The sequence below is a fragment of the Gadus chalcogrammus genome, chromosome 9 (assembly GCF_026213295.1).
Source record: "Gadus chalcogrammus isolate NIFS_2021 chromosome 9, NIFS_Gcha_1.0, whole genome shotgun sequence".
Classification (NCBI taxonomy): Eukaryota; Metazoa; Chordata; class Actinopteri; order Gadiformes; family Gadidae; genus Gadus; species Gadus chalcogrammus.
In genome coordinates this window covers 21,943,361-21,962,263 of record NC_079420.1, presented here as the reverse complement: position 1 = coordinate 21,962,263, position 18,903 = coordinate 21,943,361, and the positions used below count along the sequence as shown (strand labels likewise).

Genomic DNA, 18,903 nt, shown 5'->3' with positions numbered 1-18,903 from the left:
ACTCATCTCCTCTCCTCCTCTTCTCTCCTCTCCTCCCCTCCTCTCCTCTTCCCTCCTCTCCTCTTCCCTCCTCTCCTTTCCCCTCCCATCTCCTCTGCTTCTCTTCTCTCCTCTCCTCTGCTTCTCTCCTCTTCTTGTTCTTTTGCACTCCACTCCTTTCCTCCCATTTACTCTCTTCTGTTCTCCTCTCCTCTCTTTTCCCCACCTCTCCTCTCCTCCTCTTCCCTTCTATCCTCTCCTCTCCTCCTCTCCTCCCCCCTCCTCTCCCCTACCTTCCTCTCCGCCTCTCCTCTCCTCTCTACTCCTCTCCTCCTATCCCCTCCTCTCCTCTCCTCCTCTTCCCTTCTATCCTCTCCCCTTCTCGCCTCTCCTTTCCTCCTCTCTCCTCCTACCCCCTCCTCTCCTCACCCCTCCTCACCTCTCCTCTCCTCTCTCCTCCTCTCTCTTTTCTCTTCTCTCCTCCTCCTCCTTCCTCTCCTCTGCCTAACATAACGCTCTGCAGGGCACCTCATTTGTTTTCTCATTTCCAATGTGATGCAGTGCACTGTATACGCAGTAAATCCCATTATCAATACACAGGAATAAGATTAGTCAGCAATAATTGGATTTATTGAACCAAGTTAGGACCTCACAAATTCTGTCATTCATTCTGCCTGCTGGGCAATATGCATTCTGTTTAACAAATCACTGTATCTGCAGTGTTAAGCGATGCTATATGAGTGCATACACAACTGGATTAGTGTACTGATAACCGCCTCGCCAATAGAATTCATCATGTGCTGAATTCTCTGCTCGGCTTGTTGTTAATCGCACATTCCTCAATTGGCCCAAATGCACCTTACCTGAATGTAAAATGATTCTAATGAAGGTAAACAAATCCATATATTTATTCTGGAATATCACACGAATGCAATTAGGTGGGCTGCTGTCAGACTAGATCCGAGTGCTTCTCTTCATCTTCCTGCGTTTGTTTTTCGTGCCTCGCCTGCTTGTGAAGTGTAAAGTTGTTAGTTCTGGAAGCTTGTTAAGCACTTTGTCAGATGAAACACTGGCAACCTCCGAAAGCTGTCAAAACAAATGATCTGACGATCCGAAAGCGCTCCACAAACCTCATTCACAACCCTCCTCTAAGTGAATGAGCCGCACTGGAACACACCCAAAGGAGATACTTTCATGAACATTTTCGAGGTCAAGATTACAGTTTGTACACATTGACACAAGGCTGCAGCACAATACCTGAACGTGACGTGAGAACCAATGGTGTTGCTTTGTGTGATTCTTCTAGACGTTCAACAAGGGGAGATTCAGACGCAGAGGAGCTCCAGGAAAGGTAATCCCCTTTCCGAAAAAGACGGCGGTCCTGTTCTCTCATTTGGTGTCTACGGCTGCATATAAAGAATGTGAACATCCCGTTCACCTTTGCATTCGTTGAACAGTGCACCTATAGCGCCGGCATAACGCTACTATTCTCCCCCTCAGAGGAGCTCTTAATAACCCCATGTCAACCCTCCTCTCTGATTTATGTGTAATCTCTCGTTGCGTTGGACGAGATCACAGCCATCTGTGCTTTCCTTATGCTAATTGTTCTCGGCGGCTTAGCGCCCGATACCTCATCCTGACTCCGATACGGAGCAGGGGGCGGGCCACCCGAAGGCGTCAGGAGGGCTGTGAAGGTGCCTTGTCTTTTGTTGTCTAATGAGGCCTCTTATCAGACTGATGAGACCGTTATAGATGAGACGAGCGTCTCCGGAGCCTCCCCTTTGTCCTCTCCATTCATACCCGGCGCCATTAATCAAATAGTCAGAAACGGACATCAATTGAACTGTTTCCCCGAACATCACGGCGGCGGCGTGCGTGCAAACCCCGGTCAAGGGTTCCATTTGCCGTCACCGTGTTAATACGACTGATTCACCGCGTCGTCTTGACAACGCTCCCCAGCATCCTCTCTGGCCGGTGTGTGTTTAATTGCAGATCATATCAAAGGGTCGCTGTGCGGCAACAGCTCCTGCTCCCTGAACAGCGAGAACCCCTACGCCACCATCAGGGACCCCCCGGGGCCCGCCTGCCAGCACACGGAGAGCGGCTACGTGGAGATGAAGTCGCCCTCCCACCGCGAGGTCCCCTTCGGAGGCACCGCCACCCTGCTCGGGAGCGCCGGCAGGAACGTCTACGACGTGGGTGAGTGTGGGCTGGGGTGGGGCTCCCCCTGGTGGACCAGAGGGGAGGTGTTCAGCATCAACATCTCCTGTGAGTGGCGGATGGTCCGGCCCTTGTGCCCCGTTTGGCCCTCAGCCCCATCAGGCCTCAGGAACAGGAAGTGGGCATTTCCGCTCTAATGCGATCTTTGGGTGTTTACACAATTTAGGGAAGTATTGTGATCGAGTGTTAAAACTCTGCCTTTTGTAGCACACTTTGAAACTTAAAACTATCTGTAACAACACTTTATATCTCGTTATCTCTCCCCACCTCCAAACCCCTTCCCTGTCTCCCCCTTCTCCAAACCCCATCTCTGTCTCCCCCTTCTCCAAACCCCATCTCTGTCTCCCCCTTCTCCAAACCCCATCTCTGTCTCGCCCCTTCTACAAACTCCAACTCTGTCTCCCCCTTCTCCAAACCCCATCTCTGTCTCCCCCTTCTCCAAACCCCATCTCTGTCTCGCCCCTTCTACAAACTCCAACTCTTGCCTCCCCCATTGCCCTCCCCCTCTCCAAACCCCATCCCTGTCTCCCCCCTCCCCTCCCCCTCCTCCAGAGCCCACTGTGAGTGTTCTGCAGGGCCCCAACGGCATGGCCACCGGTTTCTCCCAGAGCCCCTACGACCTGCCCCGCAGCACCCACCTCCCCAGCCACTACGACATCCTGCCCATGCGCCACAGCCCCACACACACCCCGCCGCCGGCCGCCCCGGAGAGCCCCAGCTCCCTGCTCTAGGAAGGGGGGGGGGGGGGGGTGTGTGGTGGAGGGCCTCTAGCAGAGTCCAGGCTGCAAATAACGCTCCAACTACCCAACCCTGTCGCCAAGGGCCGTCCATTCCTCTCCCCTTTCTCTCTGTTTAATAACATTAAGGTGCTGCGGGATGGAGGCTGAGGGATAGCTGCGGCTCCGTCCCGTCCGTTCTCGTTGATTTACTGGGATTCACCCGCACTCATTTCACGGGCGCGCGGCGGTGGTAAAGAAGAGACGGAGCCAGCGAGGGAGGACGGCAGGGGGGCCGTTCTGTTCTGAGGAGGAGTGCCGCACACCAGCAATCATGCATCGAATTAAAATGTTCCGTATCATTTATTGTTCTGCCCAGATTCTTTATGGACTTTCGGACACAGAATATAAATGTTACAAACATTGTGGGCAGGGAGATAGGCCGGGCTGGACTTTTTCTTACAGGGGAAATACAATCCTTATATCCATTTGTATCTCTTGGTGCGGACTTTGTATTTATACGCGTCAAGCATCCACACCGGCCCTCGATATTGATGTGGGGCTCTCAAAAGAAATCAAGCCAAAAGACTTCACAGCGAAGAAAAGAAAATGTTGCAAAGACATACCTGTCTACTAGTTGTAAGCACTGTTTCATAGAGTACAATTGTTTTTGATCGTAACGGTGACATGACTCTGATGATGACATGCCCTGCGTGGAGGACTAATGATGGCTCTGAATTCAAGATCCAAACAGAAAGGAACGAGATCAATAGCTAAGCTAGGCATGAGGATCCATTGTTGTTTAACAGTGATCTCTATGCCACGGGTTTGTGTGTGTAAAGCTTGCTGTTTCAAGGGAGGTTGTGCATTCATGAGCGTTATCCACCGTTACCTTCATAGGTGGGATTCGGACAAACAAAGGATTTCCGATGTGCCGTTTAGTATTGTATGTCCAGGTATTTTCTTTGTTTTAATCAAATTGTATCAACATGGGTGTTGAGGTGGAGTTTTGGTAGCTCTTAGGTTTGTATTTATGCCATTTTCTTCATGTATTGATTTATATTGGTAATGGTGAATTTTGTTAATGTGAGATTAGAATACTAAAGATATATATATATATGCGCATGAGATAATGGGTATCCAACAATGTAGATAACACAAATTATCTTGTGCAATGTCATTTGTGCAGTTTTTTCAAGTGCTAAAACTGTTCTCTAAAGGTCAGGAGCGAGGCGGCCCGTCTGGAGTCCCGGTTACCCTGTGTGATAATTACAAATGGAACTATATATAAAAAAGAACCATGTGTAGTATATTTTACATTTTGATGAGGCTTACCTTTCTACTGCTTTATTGAACCTATTCGTTCACTATGTGAATTCCATCTCACCTCCTTGTAGAAGCAATAACATGTTGACAATCGACCCAAGGAGACCGTGTCCCCGGGGCCGACCCAAGGCATCCTGAGACCACCGCAGTAACTTTATAAACCCATGTTTGACCGGGGAAAACCTTTTGTTCCCTCCACGGAAGGTGTTACCAGTTGCTGTCGGTGCAATGCTGCTTGTTGTTTTTTGGTATATACATTAAAAGAAATGTAAAGTCTCTGCTGGCAGCGATCACCCAATTACCACCCCCACCCTGGCTCAGGAAATTAACAGATTCTCATGAAAACCAAAACCACACACAAGCACATACATATGGAAAAATGAAAAGAGAAATGAAAAACGAGTCAAACGTCACATTCATTGTATACCGACTTTATATTTAAGTGGATATGACGGTGCCATCTGTGGGTCCACATCATGGGCACCTCCACTTCCACACACGGACGCACACAGACACACACAGACACACACACGCGAGTGGTGCACCCTTTCCTAGGCAGATGGTCACGGTACAAGACAGAATTTAAAGTCTTTCCCTAGGCACTTGTGAAGCCACTTACAATCAGAGAGGAGCGCTTAATGTTATCACCGTATCGCCAGCAATCAAAACAAGGATGCAACCAAAAATTTAATCAAAATCATACATGTAGACATTAACTGTAGTGCGTTCTTCGTGATACAGATGCATGCTTTGCGGTCAGTGCAAATTAAAAAAAGAAGGGGGAGGGGGACACAACAGGTTGTATTTATATATGTATATATATATATATATATATATAGATCTAACAGTCAGCTGCAGCACACCACACCACACACACTCAGAGATAAAGTGCAGCCTGCCAACAGTTCATACCTAAAACAAAATGGAGTGAGATGGGTAGAGGTCCTCCAGGTGGGAGGAAGCAGCTCTGGGCCGCGTCCAGCCAGACAGAGTCAGTGTGAACCCAGCGCACCACGACAGAACACAGCAGCCTTCATTCAAGTGGGGGGAGGGGAGGGGGGGAAACATCGCGGCAGAGCGAGGCTTTATTGCCGCCGTTGATCCTGAGCAACCAGTAGTGTTGTGCTGTTAACATTCGGGAACGTTGACGGCCGATTCCCGATGTGGCTATACACGGGCGACTCGTGACTCCGGGAAGGAGTGGTGATGACTGAACCCAAGTCGGTGAGGGTGAGACACGAGGTGTCCTAGTATGTCTGGACACTAACGTTAAGCCATGGCAGCCGCTGTTCGAGTATAGGAGAAGTAGTGGTTCCACCAGTCGAGGCTCATAACACCTCTATTGTGTTCTCAACCTGCTCTGGATGCAGAACAGCGTCTGAACTGTTCCAACGTTGGGTCAATGCATAATGGGTCGTTCAATATTTTTCAGCCATTTCTACTTTCCAGAATTAAATAGGGTTGTTCTACTTTGAAACCGTCGAGGCATTGTGTCTGATATCCCTGTGCAGGCTTGAAATGGGCACAGTACGAGTCTTGTAAAACCCTATTGAACATGCACTTGACTACAGACGGTCCAGGGTCCCTCACACAGCAACCGGTAAACTAAGAACATTCAGATCGTAAGAGTGAATATGTATTGCGAAGAATAATAATTAATAATTATAATTTGTTACATTTCAAAAAGAGGGTTTGAAGTTGCACCGCTCAGCACAATCTCCACGACCTTCGAGTGCTGATTAAGGACATGGCAAGGTCAATGGCCTGGCAACAGAAACATGAGGCAGAGAGTGAGACAAGCAAATCAAAGAGGTACACAGGCAGAAGAGAGGGGATTTAAGCGGTGGCATCCCAAATCATGGTGCCATCGGGAGACGTGATTCGAAAGGAAAGTGTGTACGTTGAATGGATTGCACGTAGAAAGTTCAGTAAGCACGGAGCCCTTGTCCTTCCCCACAGTACAAAAAGAAAGGAAGAGAGAAAACCAATAACCCGACGGCCACGTGGGGGAAAGCTGCGAGCCAAACACGACCTCCTCCCGCCGGGGACCACGAAGCCAGAGAGAAGACAACACGTCAGAAGCCGAGTTCAAGATCACAGATAAAACAAAACGCTAAGATATACCTAGGAACAGCGTGGAGTGGATTTGATGATTAAAACGTTGCTAAATAAAAGCTTTCATGGCATGGGGAGAAGCTGCGTAATTCTAACTGCGGGTGTTTTTTTTTTTTTCTTCTATTCTTTCCGTTGGGATACAGGGCATCAACCACAGCCGCCCCGCCGCTATCTGCTATCAGCGTGCCAGCTGGATCTCAGCGCCGCTGTTGTTTATCGGTGGTAGTGGTGGTGGAGGAGGAGGAGGAGGAGGAGGAGGAGGTGGTGGGGGGGTGCCGGCTCTTGTTGGAATGTGGCTCCATGCGTCCTAGATGCTTTGACAGCACTGCATCTTTGGTTTGTTCTCCGTGGGCTGCACCTGGATGTTGACCACGTTGTTGCTGGGCGACATGTCGTTGTCCCGCTTGTCCGCCATCTGCTTCTGAGACACAATGTGGTAGATGGCTGTGGGGGGGGGGGGGGGGGGGGGGACAAACAGAGAGACACAGAGACCACAGTGTTAGTGTTTTGGAAACATCCCATTTACATTTGGTCCTTTAGAGGAGGCTTTGATCCACAGTGACTTCCATGTTGGGTCGAGAACAATCAGCGCACACACACAGAGGAGAATGGCAGAGGATTCAGCTCTATCTTTTATATTGATTTCAGCTCGCATAATCTACTCTGGATAACAGAAAGGCTTACGTTATGGAATTACTTGATAAGATCCGATAGCCCTCTTGTGTGAAGATTAGCGTGACTTGAGATTTGTTGCGCTCTACCGCTTCGGTGCTGAAAAGGGGCTGGCTTGTTCTGAAGACCTCAACTGCAAATCATTATTGCTGCCACGTCCTGTCAGAGCCACTGTGACTGTGCGACTACAAGGACAGGTTGTTCATTAGCCTTTTAAGATGCATAATCCCCGTCAGGCCAGTCACATACAGCCCCATGATATAGAGTAAACCTTTGAGCCTCAACGTTAGTGTGAGGAAATTCCTCGACAGACTCCTCTGTATTTACACACTGTATCTACCGTAGTAATTAAAGGCTTTCCTTAAAAGCAACTGCTCTGAAGAGGTGCCGCAATCAGGCTACTCCCAGCCGAACGGTACCGGGTTCAATCCCAAGTGTCGGACTACGATGAAAAATCCTCTGCCGATAACAAAAGAGTGAAGTAATAAGTCATAGTAATGGAGTGGAGCATGATGGAGAACTCACCAGTGAGTATGGTTTGGAATGCCGTCTCCACATTAGTGGAATCCAGAGCTGAGGTTTCAAGAAATGAAACGCCATTTTTCTCTGCAAATCAAAAAAGAAAAAAATTGAATTAATCCCAATCAGTCAACTTGTGATACCAATGCCCTGAAGGCCTTCAAAATGACAAAGTAGCTGTTAACCCCCACATAAGATGACATTTAACATTTCCAAATGCAAGAAAAAGTTCAATAATAACAACTAATCACAAAGAAGCTCTACTTGCTCACATCCTGAAAACTGTAATTTTTTTATGCAACACAATAACATAACCACCCGCTTGGAGACAAAACATGTCTGAAAGCCATGGATGGAGAGCAGGTGGACACCAAGCGGCCCACAACGGGGCCACGGCTACACGTAGCAGAGGCGGAGTATGTGTCTCACCCGCAAAGGCTCTGGCCTCGTCCGTAGGCACCGCCCGCAGGTGGCGCAGGTCGCTCTTGTTGCCCACCAGCATGATGACGATGTTGCTGTCGGCGTGGTCCCTCAGCTCCTTCAGCCAGCGCTCCACATTCTCGTAGGTCAGGTGCTTGGCGATGTCGTACACCAGCAGCGCGCCCACCGCCCCGCGGTAGTACCTGGGGAGGGGACACAGAAGAGACACTCATTGAATACAAACGACCGGGATCCGAGCGGTCCAACAGGGGAGGAAACCAGAACTGGTGGTCATTTTTCTTCAGGAAGTCAAGTTGAAGAAACTCAAGTCACGGTTATCTCAACTTAACTTAACAAGTTGATTTCCTGAAGAAGAACGACAACCAGTTATGGTTTCTTCAACTTAACTTAACACCTTACGTTCCTAATGAAGAACGACAACCAGTCATGGTTTCTTCAACTTAACTTCTTGATGAAAATGACAACTAGTTAGGATTTCTTAAACTTCCCTTCCTGAGGTAAGGGTTACCAACTCGTCTGGAAGGCGAGTTTGCCCGAGAATACGTACGCTGAGGTGATGGCGCGGTACCGCTCCTGGCCGGCCGTGTCCCATATCTGCGCCTTCACCGTCTTGCCGTCCACTTGGATGCTGCGCGTGGCGAACTCCACGCCTATCGTGCTCTTGCTCTCCAGGTTGAACTCGTTGCGGGTGAAGCGGGACAGCAGGTTACTCTTCCCTACGCCAGAGTCCCCGATCAGCACCACTGGGAACAGGAAGTAGACCGTATACCTTTTATCTCAGCATTTGATACTTCCATATATATTGGCATCATTGAATTGCTCATGACTTGTGCATGCGTGTCGGCAAATCAATTGTATGTCTTTGCTTCTTAAACTTTGTATAGGACTTTAATTGAGGTATACGGCCATCCTACCAAATGTTTAGCATTTCATTTACATTCCAGAAGTGAATTACTCCAAACTTCTATTTAACTAACTTTTAGATTGTGTGCAAGTTCTGTAAAATTCTATGACAAATATTTAAGTTGAACATTTAGTTATATCTATATAAATAGATTGGTACTTCATACATCCCAGAGGAATGTGACCTTGACAGCAGCACACGATAAAACAAGGTAAAAAAATACAAACAAATCAAATTAATGAGAGTATCAGTGTCTTTAAAACCAATACCGAGTGAATTAAAGAAACTGATAGTCATTTATTTTATAACTATTGTTACCTTGATTTATTCCTTTCCTTAATTAATAACAGAGGTTGTAAATGGAAGGTAAACTTGTATACAACAAGCAAACGTCGATAAAAACCATGTAACCTGTTACTCGTCATTTAACTCGACCAATCAGGATGGCAGGTTGCTCCACATCATTTTAACTTGACCAATCAGGACGACAGCCTGTCTCCACATACTCGCTCGTGACGAGGGAACAGGAAGTGTCCTGCTCTCTATAAACTCGTTTGACTTATTTGTTTCACAATATAAACAGAAATGTATATAGATATATAAAAGTTATACACAGAGCTAGGTTTAACAAACACGATAATACACATTTAAAGATAATACCCCCAATTGCAAAAAGACCAAAAAAAAATCCAATACATTTGTTCAACAAAAGGCTTTATCGAACTTGTTCGAAGGTATACCTTTAAATATATTATAACAAATAACATTCCCAGCCATCAGTCGACCACCTGTCTGTTGTTTGTGGCCCTTAAAGCGCAGGGACGTGTGGAGACATTTACATAAAGACTATAGTCAGGAGTAAGTGTTCCACAGTGGCTGCATAGCACTGTGTGTCTCCTGTAACCCATCCATCTCCACATTATTCGGTGACAAACTACCCCTCTGGGTTGATCTAACCAGCTGTCGGCTGTCATGTCAATGTCACACGATAACCACCAAGTTTAAGACAAACAACGTTGAGGCTATTTTACGGCCTTGCACCATTTCCGTATTATTTTACATGAAGCCATGGAGGGCATATTTATGGACAGAAAGGCCCGGACAAACGGCCTCATATGCATTTTCACATCGTTGAATTAAGCAATCATCAAAGCAATTGATAACTGGAATCCCGATTCGGACTCGATAAACCGGGATCGTGAATACACATAGCAGTAGTCCGGGGGAAAACACCCTTGGTATTGTCGGGCTAGCCCGCTAGCCGTGGAGTTAGCCCTTTCCGGACTGGGTTTAGTTACCTTTAAACAGGTAATCGTACTCGTCATCTCGCGTCCCCATTCTTTTCACCGTCTCTCGACCGTACAGCGATACTGAAGCTTTCCACAGAATAAGTAGTGGGGGTAAGGTGGAGCAGAAGTGTCTCCTTCTTCCTCTCAAAGCCCTGTCAGATGGATCTTTAGTGTTAGCCGGAGAGCTAGGTTAGCAGGGGAACGTGACCACGCCCAAACGGGGCGGCGCGTCTTCATACAGACACTCCGTGAGACGCCTTGAGCTAAGCGTCTAACTAGTGGTTGAATCTTTTGTCTTGTGAGTTTTGGTAGACATTGTGACAACATGGAGATTAGGTCGTGCAAGGATACGAACAAATTATATATTTTTCGACGGATTATTTTTTTTCTTTGGGTGGGGGGGAAGGGGTTGATGACAGGTCGATCCGTCCATCCAGTGTAATTTATGCTCTGGAGCAATGCACTATCAATGTGCACAATACGGCTGATGTTCGACCGTTTATTTAAGTCGTAGCTTCCAATTTATACATTGCCCTTAAACACAGTCCTAAGCTAAGTAGCACCCAATTGTCTTTTGCCCGGTCATCAATGTTGTTTTTTTTAATCTATTTTTATTTCCTTTTACCATGTGCAATCGTAAAGTACACTCCCACAGAAACAACACAGGCATAAATGTCCTCGAGGGCAGTCCTTGGATTTTGGCCTCCCCTTAATGTCACATATAGTTCCTATTGTCAAAAAGTAAGACATAAAAAGAAACATGACCAGGCGACACTAGTCGGACTGGATTTCTGCATACCTTCCAGAGGTCTGTCTGAAGATGCAACAGTTGTATCTGGCCAAGAATGAGCTTGTCCAGGTTCCCTATGTCATCCATAAGTATGAACAGGAATGCTAGAAATCTGGGGGCTGTGATGGAAAACAGAAGGATTCCAGGTTGCTTGTGGTCCCAACGTTGGACCACTGCAGCCAGTGGACTGCTGCCCCGCTACAGACACGATTAAATGCACGCCGGCTGTTCAACCATGATAACAAGTCTCTATACATCTCGTTCCATTGGCACCCTGTAGCTGTCAGCACTAAGTTAAAGTCCCTTATGCTGGTGTTCAGGGTCGCATCTGGATCTGCACTACCCTGGTCCTACCAGACTCTCATACTTCATTTGATTTGTGAAGGGAAATTCAAATTTGAACGGAAGTAGGCCTACTTAGGCGGGCGTTGCCAGGCTAGATCTGCACAATGTCCACTCCCTGCTAAGGTTCACAAATGAGCGTTGACTTTCCCCTGTGTAGAAAATCACTCACATGTTGGTCACTTCAGACAAAAGCTTTGAATAACAGCTATATTACGAAGTAAATGTAAATCCAGCTTTGCATTGCTGCATATAAACACGCAAAAATTCATTTAAAGATTCACATTCTTTATTCAAATCGATTACCATACAAAACTTAAAAATAAAACCCATCCCTCCTATCTAATAATGGCCGTGTCGGGGGGGAGAGTGCCAAACAGCGGAGCTTGTGCGCTGGAAGTAGCGCGGTTTGCTCTTGGAGAAGATGACCTCCAGCTTCGGAGGCTCGTATACTCCAAAGTAGGTATGCAGATCTGGGGGGTTGAAGTACTGCTTGGCGATGGCATCATGCAGATTGAGACCTTTGAAGAAATCAATTTAATAAAATATATAAATGTTATAATTTCCGGTTTTAACATCCAAAGCTAAATGAGTTTGTAGGATAGAATAAACACGACTATAACCAGTCTGTCCTGCCTTCTGCCCATGACGGGACTGCTTTCCGTGGCGCCATCTCGTCATCAGTGGAGTCATCGCTGTTTTGGTCCATCCCATAATCCTCAGCATTATTGCTTTTAATAAGTGTTTTGTTGCCACCCTTTGGAGTGATTCTGTATGACTGAGGGGATAGCTGTAGGGGACAGTCACCGACATGTCCGGTTAACAAGGGTTCAATCAAGGGTTTAATACATTGATGAACTCGATGTAGTAGAAAAACTATTAAAATCTCTATATTTGTGTTAGTGTAGTTCATCATTACCTCAACCTCCATAGTGATGTTCAGGGCAGCAGCCGTCCTTATGGGGGTCTTAAATTCAAAGCTCTAGGAAATGCAAGGGTTGATTGGCGTTATGCTCCACATATATGCAAAGTGTTGTCAATTTAGGCAGGTTTTCTTCTACCCACCCACCTGAACATTATTTAAAGCAAACGAGCATGCCGCCATTTTCTGCTTGGCAGCTTCTGTCTCTCGTGCAGCGTTCTCAGCAGCCAACCGCTGCTGCTCTTCCTTAATGGACCAAGAGGTCATCCAATCAGTTGTCAGAGTTCAAATCAGTGTTCAATTTCAAAAGTGGCTGCATTGTTGTAGAACGGCTAGTTTCATATTATTGGAATCTCTCAACTCAATTTCAGGAAATGGTACAGTATATTGACCCCCATTTATTAATATACAACAATATACACACAAACATCCACATTTGGTTGTGGATGATATGGGAACGTATTTTAAGGGCTCACCCTCCATCTCCTTTCCTCAAGTTTTTTTTTCTCTTCCAGCTCCCTCCTCTCTTCTCTCGCTGCACTCTCCAGCTCACGCTGCAGAGCCTTCTCCCTCTCTGCACGCTCTCTGAACGAATACCAAGAAAACAAAGTCACTAACAGAGTGAATACCAACAATCAACACGGCACTGAAGAATATTAGGCTCATTGGCATGATGAGGATCATGATGATACAAAATTAATAACCGTTCAGCAAGAGCTTTTCTCTCCTGCTCTAGCTCCTTCTCCCACTCCTTCACCCGCTCCATCCTCAGTTCCAGCGTTTTGCAGGCTTCATCCAGCTTGCGATCGCGCTCTACCTCCTCTTCTGCCCGCTTGGCCACCAGCTCCTGCTGCCACTTCTCCTTCAGGAGCAATTCATAGGGAATAAAAATGATTAAATCCATCTTTTAAATCGAGTAAACCACAGCTCAACTCATTCTATAGGTTGCCACTTTGGATACACAAAAGGCACACACACACACACACACACACACACACACACACACACACACACACACACACACACACACACACACACACACACACACACACACACACACACACACACACACACACACACACACACACACACACACACACACACACACGTTTACTCTTGAGCAAAGATACATATTCTAGTGAACATTTAGGCTGCAACAACTAGTCCTCTACTGCAATGAGGTTGGTAGAAACACATTCACACCATTCAACCTTCTTATGACTGAAAGTCTTACGTCTTTCTGGATCTTCGTGAGTCTGGCCTTCTCTTCCAGCCTCCTCTTCTGCTCCACCTCCTCCTGATGCTTTACGGCAATTTTCTTCTTGGCCTTTTCTCCTGCCATCTGTATGAAGACACGTTAAAAGAATGACATACCAAGAGCGTAATAAAGGTAAGTACATCCAATAAAATAAAGAATATATATTCTAACGCATTGTGGCTTGGAATAATAGCCACACAATCATTAAGCTTTCCAAAATTAAAGTATCCTTCATATAATACAATACATAGCGATCTCGTTACAAACCTTTTTGGATTTCTCCTCGGTACAGGACAGTTTCTCCTCGATTCTCTTTTTCTTCTCCTCGTCCTCCTTCATTCGGGCCTCCACCACTCTCCTCAGCCTCTCGTCCCTCTTCCTGTAAGAGCACCCACATGACTTAGACCTGAGGTTCACCTACAAACCATGAGGCAAACACAAGGCCCTGGAAAGTCCCAACGCGAGCTTCTGAACTGTGCCGACCGTTTCTGTTCCTCCTGCTTTCGTCTCTTCTCTTCCTCCATCTTCTTCAAATTCTCCTCTTCCTGCTCCTGCTTCTTTTTGAGAGCTTCCAGTAGTTCCTTTGACTAGGGGGAGAAGAGTCAGAAGAAACATGTCTACCAAAAACGGGTGAAAGTGTTAATCAGGACTGCAAGAATATAAATAGGTTGTGCTAATTTGTGAGAATCCACAATGTTTCATTTAATATTCACACAGAGTCAATAACATAAACAGGTTTGTGTAGTTCAAGACTTGAGTCTCGAAGTTGTGTCTAATCTTAGGCAATACCTGCCATTTCCTCTGAAAAGAAATGGGATTCAAATCCTAAAGAATAGCTCCGTAAAATATTTTAATGGAGGTTGCCATTTCATAACTTATATTATTTTTACGGATTAATTGAAAAATAACGATGGTATAGCTGTATTGAATCAGAAGTAGGAAAGATGGTTCCAGCCAATAAGAAGAGGGGAAGGGTGAAAAAGACACAACTCCACTAACTAATCCACTAGCATTAAGAAAATGCCATCAGACACACTGTGGCTCTGACCCTTCACTTGCCACAAGACCATACTTCAAGTCCTTGGGATAAATTACTGTCTTTCTCTTCTGCAGAATCAGAAGCACAAGAAAACAAAAGACTGCCTTCGCCGTTTGAGTTGTAGTGACTGCAAAGATTTACCCAATGATTTAACACTCTGAACCAATTCAGACAAAATCAGTACCAGTTTCATTTCTGTGCTTTGCCGTTTTTTCCAAGACAAAGCAGAAGAGACCAACCTTTGCATTTATCTGGAGCGGCGTGGTGTGTTTGATGAAGGACTTGATCACAGTGTTGCGCCCCCCAGACGTTGGAGTCCTCATGAGCCTCTGTTTCTTCTGTGCGCTCTGGAGGAAGGCTTTCTTGTTTGGCCTAGTCACCTGGATGAATAGAAAGGGTTAAATAAAGGGATGGATTCCCAATCGGGCCACCCATGCCAAGAATGTCTGAACTCATGCCTGCAAGACCCTTTGGATAAAAGCCATTGGAATGAACACACACACACACACACACACACACACACACACACACACACACACACACACACACACACACACACACACACACACACACACACACACACACACACACACACACACACACACACACACACACACACACACTCTTCAGGGAACTAGTTCGTTCAGTTCACTATAACGATGCGTTTGTTTGTTTGTTTCGTTACGTCAGATTACGTCATTTGACAGGGAATCTCACAGGTGTCTGCCTGCCCCCCCCCCGCGAGAGACGGCCCTGAGCATAATTTAAGCGACTTCTAGGCTCTGCCCCCCGTGAAAATCAACAAGATATACTATATATAGTACAACCAAATGTCCCACCAATATTTATACCACTTGCAGACTCTCTTCATGTCATTCATGGTTTTATATTTATAATTTTACTTTACATTTAATTCTTCATAATTCAGGAATTACAGAAGTTTCATGGTCATAAATATAAAATACGAACTGCAGTTTAATTTCTTTGTTTGTTCTTGAATTGACGTAGAATGGAGCAAAGACTCCTGGGATTGGGAAATGCGTTTATCCAATAAACAGATGGAGGTCAAGTCTATTTTCGGAAATGTAGGGGGATATATGAGTGGCCCAACGTCGAATGGTATGACCTAAGATACGTCAGACAGAGAAAGTGTGCAAATTCGACGGTACCACCTTGTCATTCATTTACCCAGGTGCCATGGCAACACCATTGCTACCTCTCATTGGCTGAATCTTTGAACGACTCATCCCTAACACACACATACATACACACTTTAATCTTACCAATATACTTTTCCTTGTAGGCGAGAGCTTCTTATTTGGGCTGTCCTCCTGAATGTCAGGCGATTTGCGTTTGACACCAAGGCTGCTACAGAAGAGGATGTTAAAAGCTCTGTTGACATTGCAAAAACTCTACTTTCAATTAAAGTTTATTACACACTCCAATTGGCACACAAGTGAATGGAATGAAATTTAACCTGACAGATGCTTTGACAGATTGAGAACAACGCACCATACTGAAAACATCTGCATATCAGAGATGCTAGCTACTTGCAATTTAAAGAAACAAAAACGCACAAACTTACCTCCGACTGCCTACGTCAGCTTTCTCTGTACTTCCTATGTCCATAAACAAACAAAAAATATACAATTCTTATCAGTACACCTAGGGGGCAACAGTGGAGCATCTAAGTGTCCGGAAATGCTTTGGCAAATCTACTAACCTGAGCCATTACTGGCAGGGGCGCCTCTGACCTCGCTGGGGAGCGCAGGTAAAAGCAACACAGAGGGAGAGAGTTCAGCCCTCAAGCGAGTAACAGGCTTATAAGGGTCCACTGGCTTCGGCTCCGGCGTCTGCCATTTCAGATAAGCAAAGCAAACGTCACAATTGAATTTATCATGTCTTATATCATGCATCTTAAAAAGAGACCGTGTTTTACCACCAGGTGTGAGCGTGATTAGTCATTACAAGCCATTTCCAAATCGGCCCTGCCCTGTGACTCAGTGACATCCCAATTGGGAAGGTCCACCCAGATGAATGCTGGATAGATCAGTCTACCTACTGAACTGTAGCAACTGGCAACTTCAGTCCATCATACATATAGTTGGACACACCCACTTGATGTCACCAAGTATCACGCTCACAACTGATGATAAAATAGTGCCCCTTTAATATCCACCCAAGTTATTTTTTAAAGATATTTATTTTAATCTGACCTCCGCAGTAGCTTTGACTTCCTCGGCCGCCGTTTCACCCTTATCGCTTTCCACTGATGGCCTTAAGCAAACCATTCAAATGTCATTTGTCTTTATTTGTTTAGTCCTGCACTAAGTCTTTAAGCTATATAATAAAACATATTCTATTTTCTGTTTAACTGATTTAGTATATTGGTTTACAAGGGTACATTTTTACTTGAGTCAAACATGTTGCATGGCTTATATCAGATCAACCACTCACAATTCTCTATCCTTCTCCACTTCTCCATCGGTCTCCATGCAAGAATCATCTACAACAGCAGCAATGAATATCATTTAGCAGATGCTTAGGTCAAGAAACTTTTTCTGGATCCAATTCATTAAGGAGCGGGTAGGGGTTAGGCTTTTACTAATGGATGTCATCAGTAAAGACGCTGTGGTTTTCCAAACACATCTGGCAACAAGACTCACCTCTAGCGTTGCTACTGCATGTCGTGTTGCCAACACGAGTCGATTTCTTCTTCAGGATGGCACGCCTGGAGGTCCGGCGCATCATGCTGTGGCGGAGCACGGCCTTGGAGTAGCGCAGCTTGCTGGAGAGGCGCACGTTGGAGCTGCGTTGGGCCCTGCTGGGTGTACCGGCCATGACTATTCTGGTGGAGTTTCGGCCGGGCGACGCCACACACTGTGCAACCAGCTCTGCAGAGCGGCGGTCTGTGAAAGAGATTCTCACTGAGACCGTGGGGGCGGGGATCTCGCACGGTGTGGGGATGGAGGAACACTCTTTGGGCTCATCTGCTTCGATCTCTGTCTCTGCTTCGATCTCTGTCTCAGTATCGGATACCGCCGTCTCCAACTCCATATCTATGACCTCTGATTTCTCCTCAGCTACTGCAGTCTTCAACTCCTGATCTGCAACCTCTGGTCCCACCTCAGGTACCTGTTCTGCAACCTCTGGTCCCACCTCAGGTACCTGTTCTGCACTGCAGTCACTGAAGGCTGCTTCCTCCAGTGATGCCTCAGTCTGAGTTTGTTTGCGTCTGCGAGTGCTGCGTTTGGGCTGCTCGACAACCTGCCCTGACGTGCTGGCTTGGAGTATGCCCTCATCTTCGGTGATTAGGTCCAAGGGTTTAACAGTGGAGCCCCGTATTATGCTACGTTTGCCCTTGGAAAACCTGCATAAACAACAGCAAGCAAATATTAAAAGCAAATATTAAAATATAGGGCGTATACCTTGCAACGTCACCTCGCACATAACATATACACCTACATTGATTGCCTCCATTTTCATATTGGATTGTTAGTAGTTAGTTTTTTTCAGACAGTAGTAGTTAATCTTCAACTCAAACCGGCGATTAGTCACCAAAAATATCCTATATTGCATTCTGATATACAAGCAATTATACATTCTTAAAGTTTAAACAGGAAATTAATACGACATTGTTTTGATAACAAACCGTTTGCTGGATGAAGGACCTCCCAGCGACCCCTGAGAGACGCGCTTCTTGCGGCCTCTTTTCTGAGACGGAGTTTTTGGCATCAATTCTGGAGGGGCACTCAAATCCCTGGAATCCAAATAATTTGATGTTCAGTTACACGAATCAGGACGAAAACCTTTCCCCTCTGGATTCATCTTAATTATAACGTCATCAAACAAGTTACTAATGAGTGAATCTCGACCATGAAAATGGGAAACTGAATCACCAAATTATCGCCTCTGCACAGCATGGGGTCAAACTTACCCAGTGAGCACGCGGTCAGCTTCTCGCTTGATCTCCTGCAGCCAAACACCGTGGACGTCGTCAATGTTACTCATGAACTGTTGCAGCTTCCTGTCAGACAATTCTTTGAGGGACTGCAAGATGGAGAACCTGAAGCTCATGGTGCAAACCTTAAAGTAATGACGACCAGAACAAGGCTACAAACAAACCCACAACAAGCATACCCCAGAACAGTAACAGCGACCAAGGAGGGGCGGGGTTAGGGCTGGTTAGATATTTAAAAAAAACACCCACCCCTTCACATCAGAAGATATGGGTTTAAGGTTTAAATTGATCCAATCCAATGTTAAAAAAACGGTGACACAAGTAAAACTGACTAGCCCAGTTGTTCCAATGTTTCTCCAAGCAACATTGGCTTGAATCACCTTGATCCAGATGCAAAATTTCAGGATTAC

The 18,903-nt window shown here is 45.9% G+C and overlaps 3 protein-coding genes across 4 annotated transcripts in view; 1 reads left to right on the top strand and 2 right to left on the bottom strand.

The window, feature by feature from the left end:
* The window catches only part of megf11 (multiple EGF-like-domains 11), a 55,526-nt gene extending 52,596 nt beyond the window's left edge, over window positions 1–2,930 (top strand). The window contains exons 22-24 of the mRNA XM_056598677.1: window positions 1,286–1,330; window positions 1,972–2,178; window positions 2,752–2,930. Of these exons, the coding sequence (XP_056454652.1) occupies window positions 1,286–1,330; window positions 1,972–2,178; window positions 2,752–2,930 (431 nt within the window). The remainder of the gene's footprint in view (window positions 1–1,285; window positions 1,331–1,971; window positions 2,179–2,751) is intronic.
* Window positions 2,931–3,755: 825 nt separating this feature from the next.
* rab11a (RAB11a, member RAS oncogene family) lies at window positions 3,756–10,397 on the bottom strand. The gene is made up of 5 exons (XM_056598533.1): window positions 10,191–10,397; window positions 8,536–8,731; window positions 7,977–8,170; window positions 7,554–7,634; window positions 3,756–6,800 (listed from the first exon to the last, which is right to left on the bottom strand). The coding sequence occupies exons 1-5, from the start codon at window positions 10,228–10,230 to the stop codon at window positions 6,664–6,666; spliced, it is 648 nt and encodes a 215-aa protein (XP_056454508.1). The 5' UTR covers window positions 10,231–10,397; the 3' UTR covers window positions 3,756–6,663.
* Window positions 10,398–11,565: 1,168 nt separating this feature from the next.
* On the bottom strand, window positions 11,566–18,819 carry LOC130389270 (inner centromere protein-like). Of its 2 annotated transcripts, none has more exons than XM_056598976.1 (18): window positions 18,470–18,819; window positions 18,185–18,292; window positions 17,199–17,902; window positions 16,990–17,038; window positions 16,749–16,809; window positions 16,256–16,385; window positions 16,118–16,151; window positions 15,816–15,897; window positions 14,772–14,912; window positions 13,977–14,080; window positions 13,761–13,872; window positions 13,470–13,577; window positions 12,940–13,097; window positions 12,712–12,820; window positions 12,383–12,481; window positions 12,233–12,295; window positions 11,950–12,103; window positions 11,566–11,834 (listed from the first exon to the last, which is right to left on the bottom strand). In XM_056598976.1, exons 1-18 carry the CDS (start codon window positions 18,607–18,609, stop codon window positions 11,656–11,658), a joined length of 2,535 nt encoding a protein of 844 aa, XP_056454951.1. In that variant the 5' UTR covers window positions 18,610–18,819; the 3' UTR covers window positions 11,566–11,655. The 2 variants fall into 2 exon arrangements, with proteins under 2 accessions (XP_056454951.1, XP_056454950.1); XM_056598975.1 differs by having other exon boundaries at window positions 15,816–15,900; window positions 18,470–18,816.
* Between the last annotated feature and the right edge of the window lie 84 nt (window positions 18,820–18,903).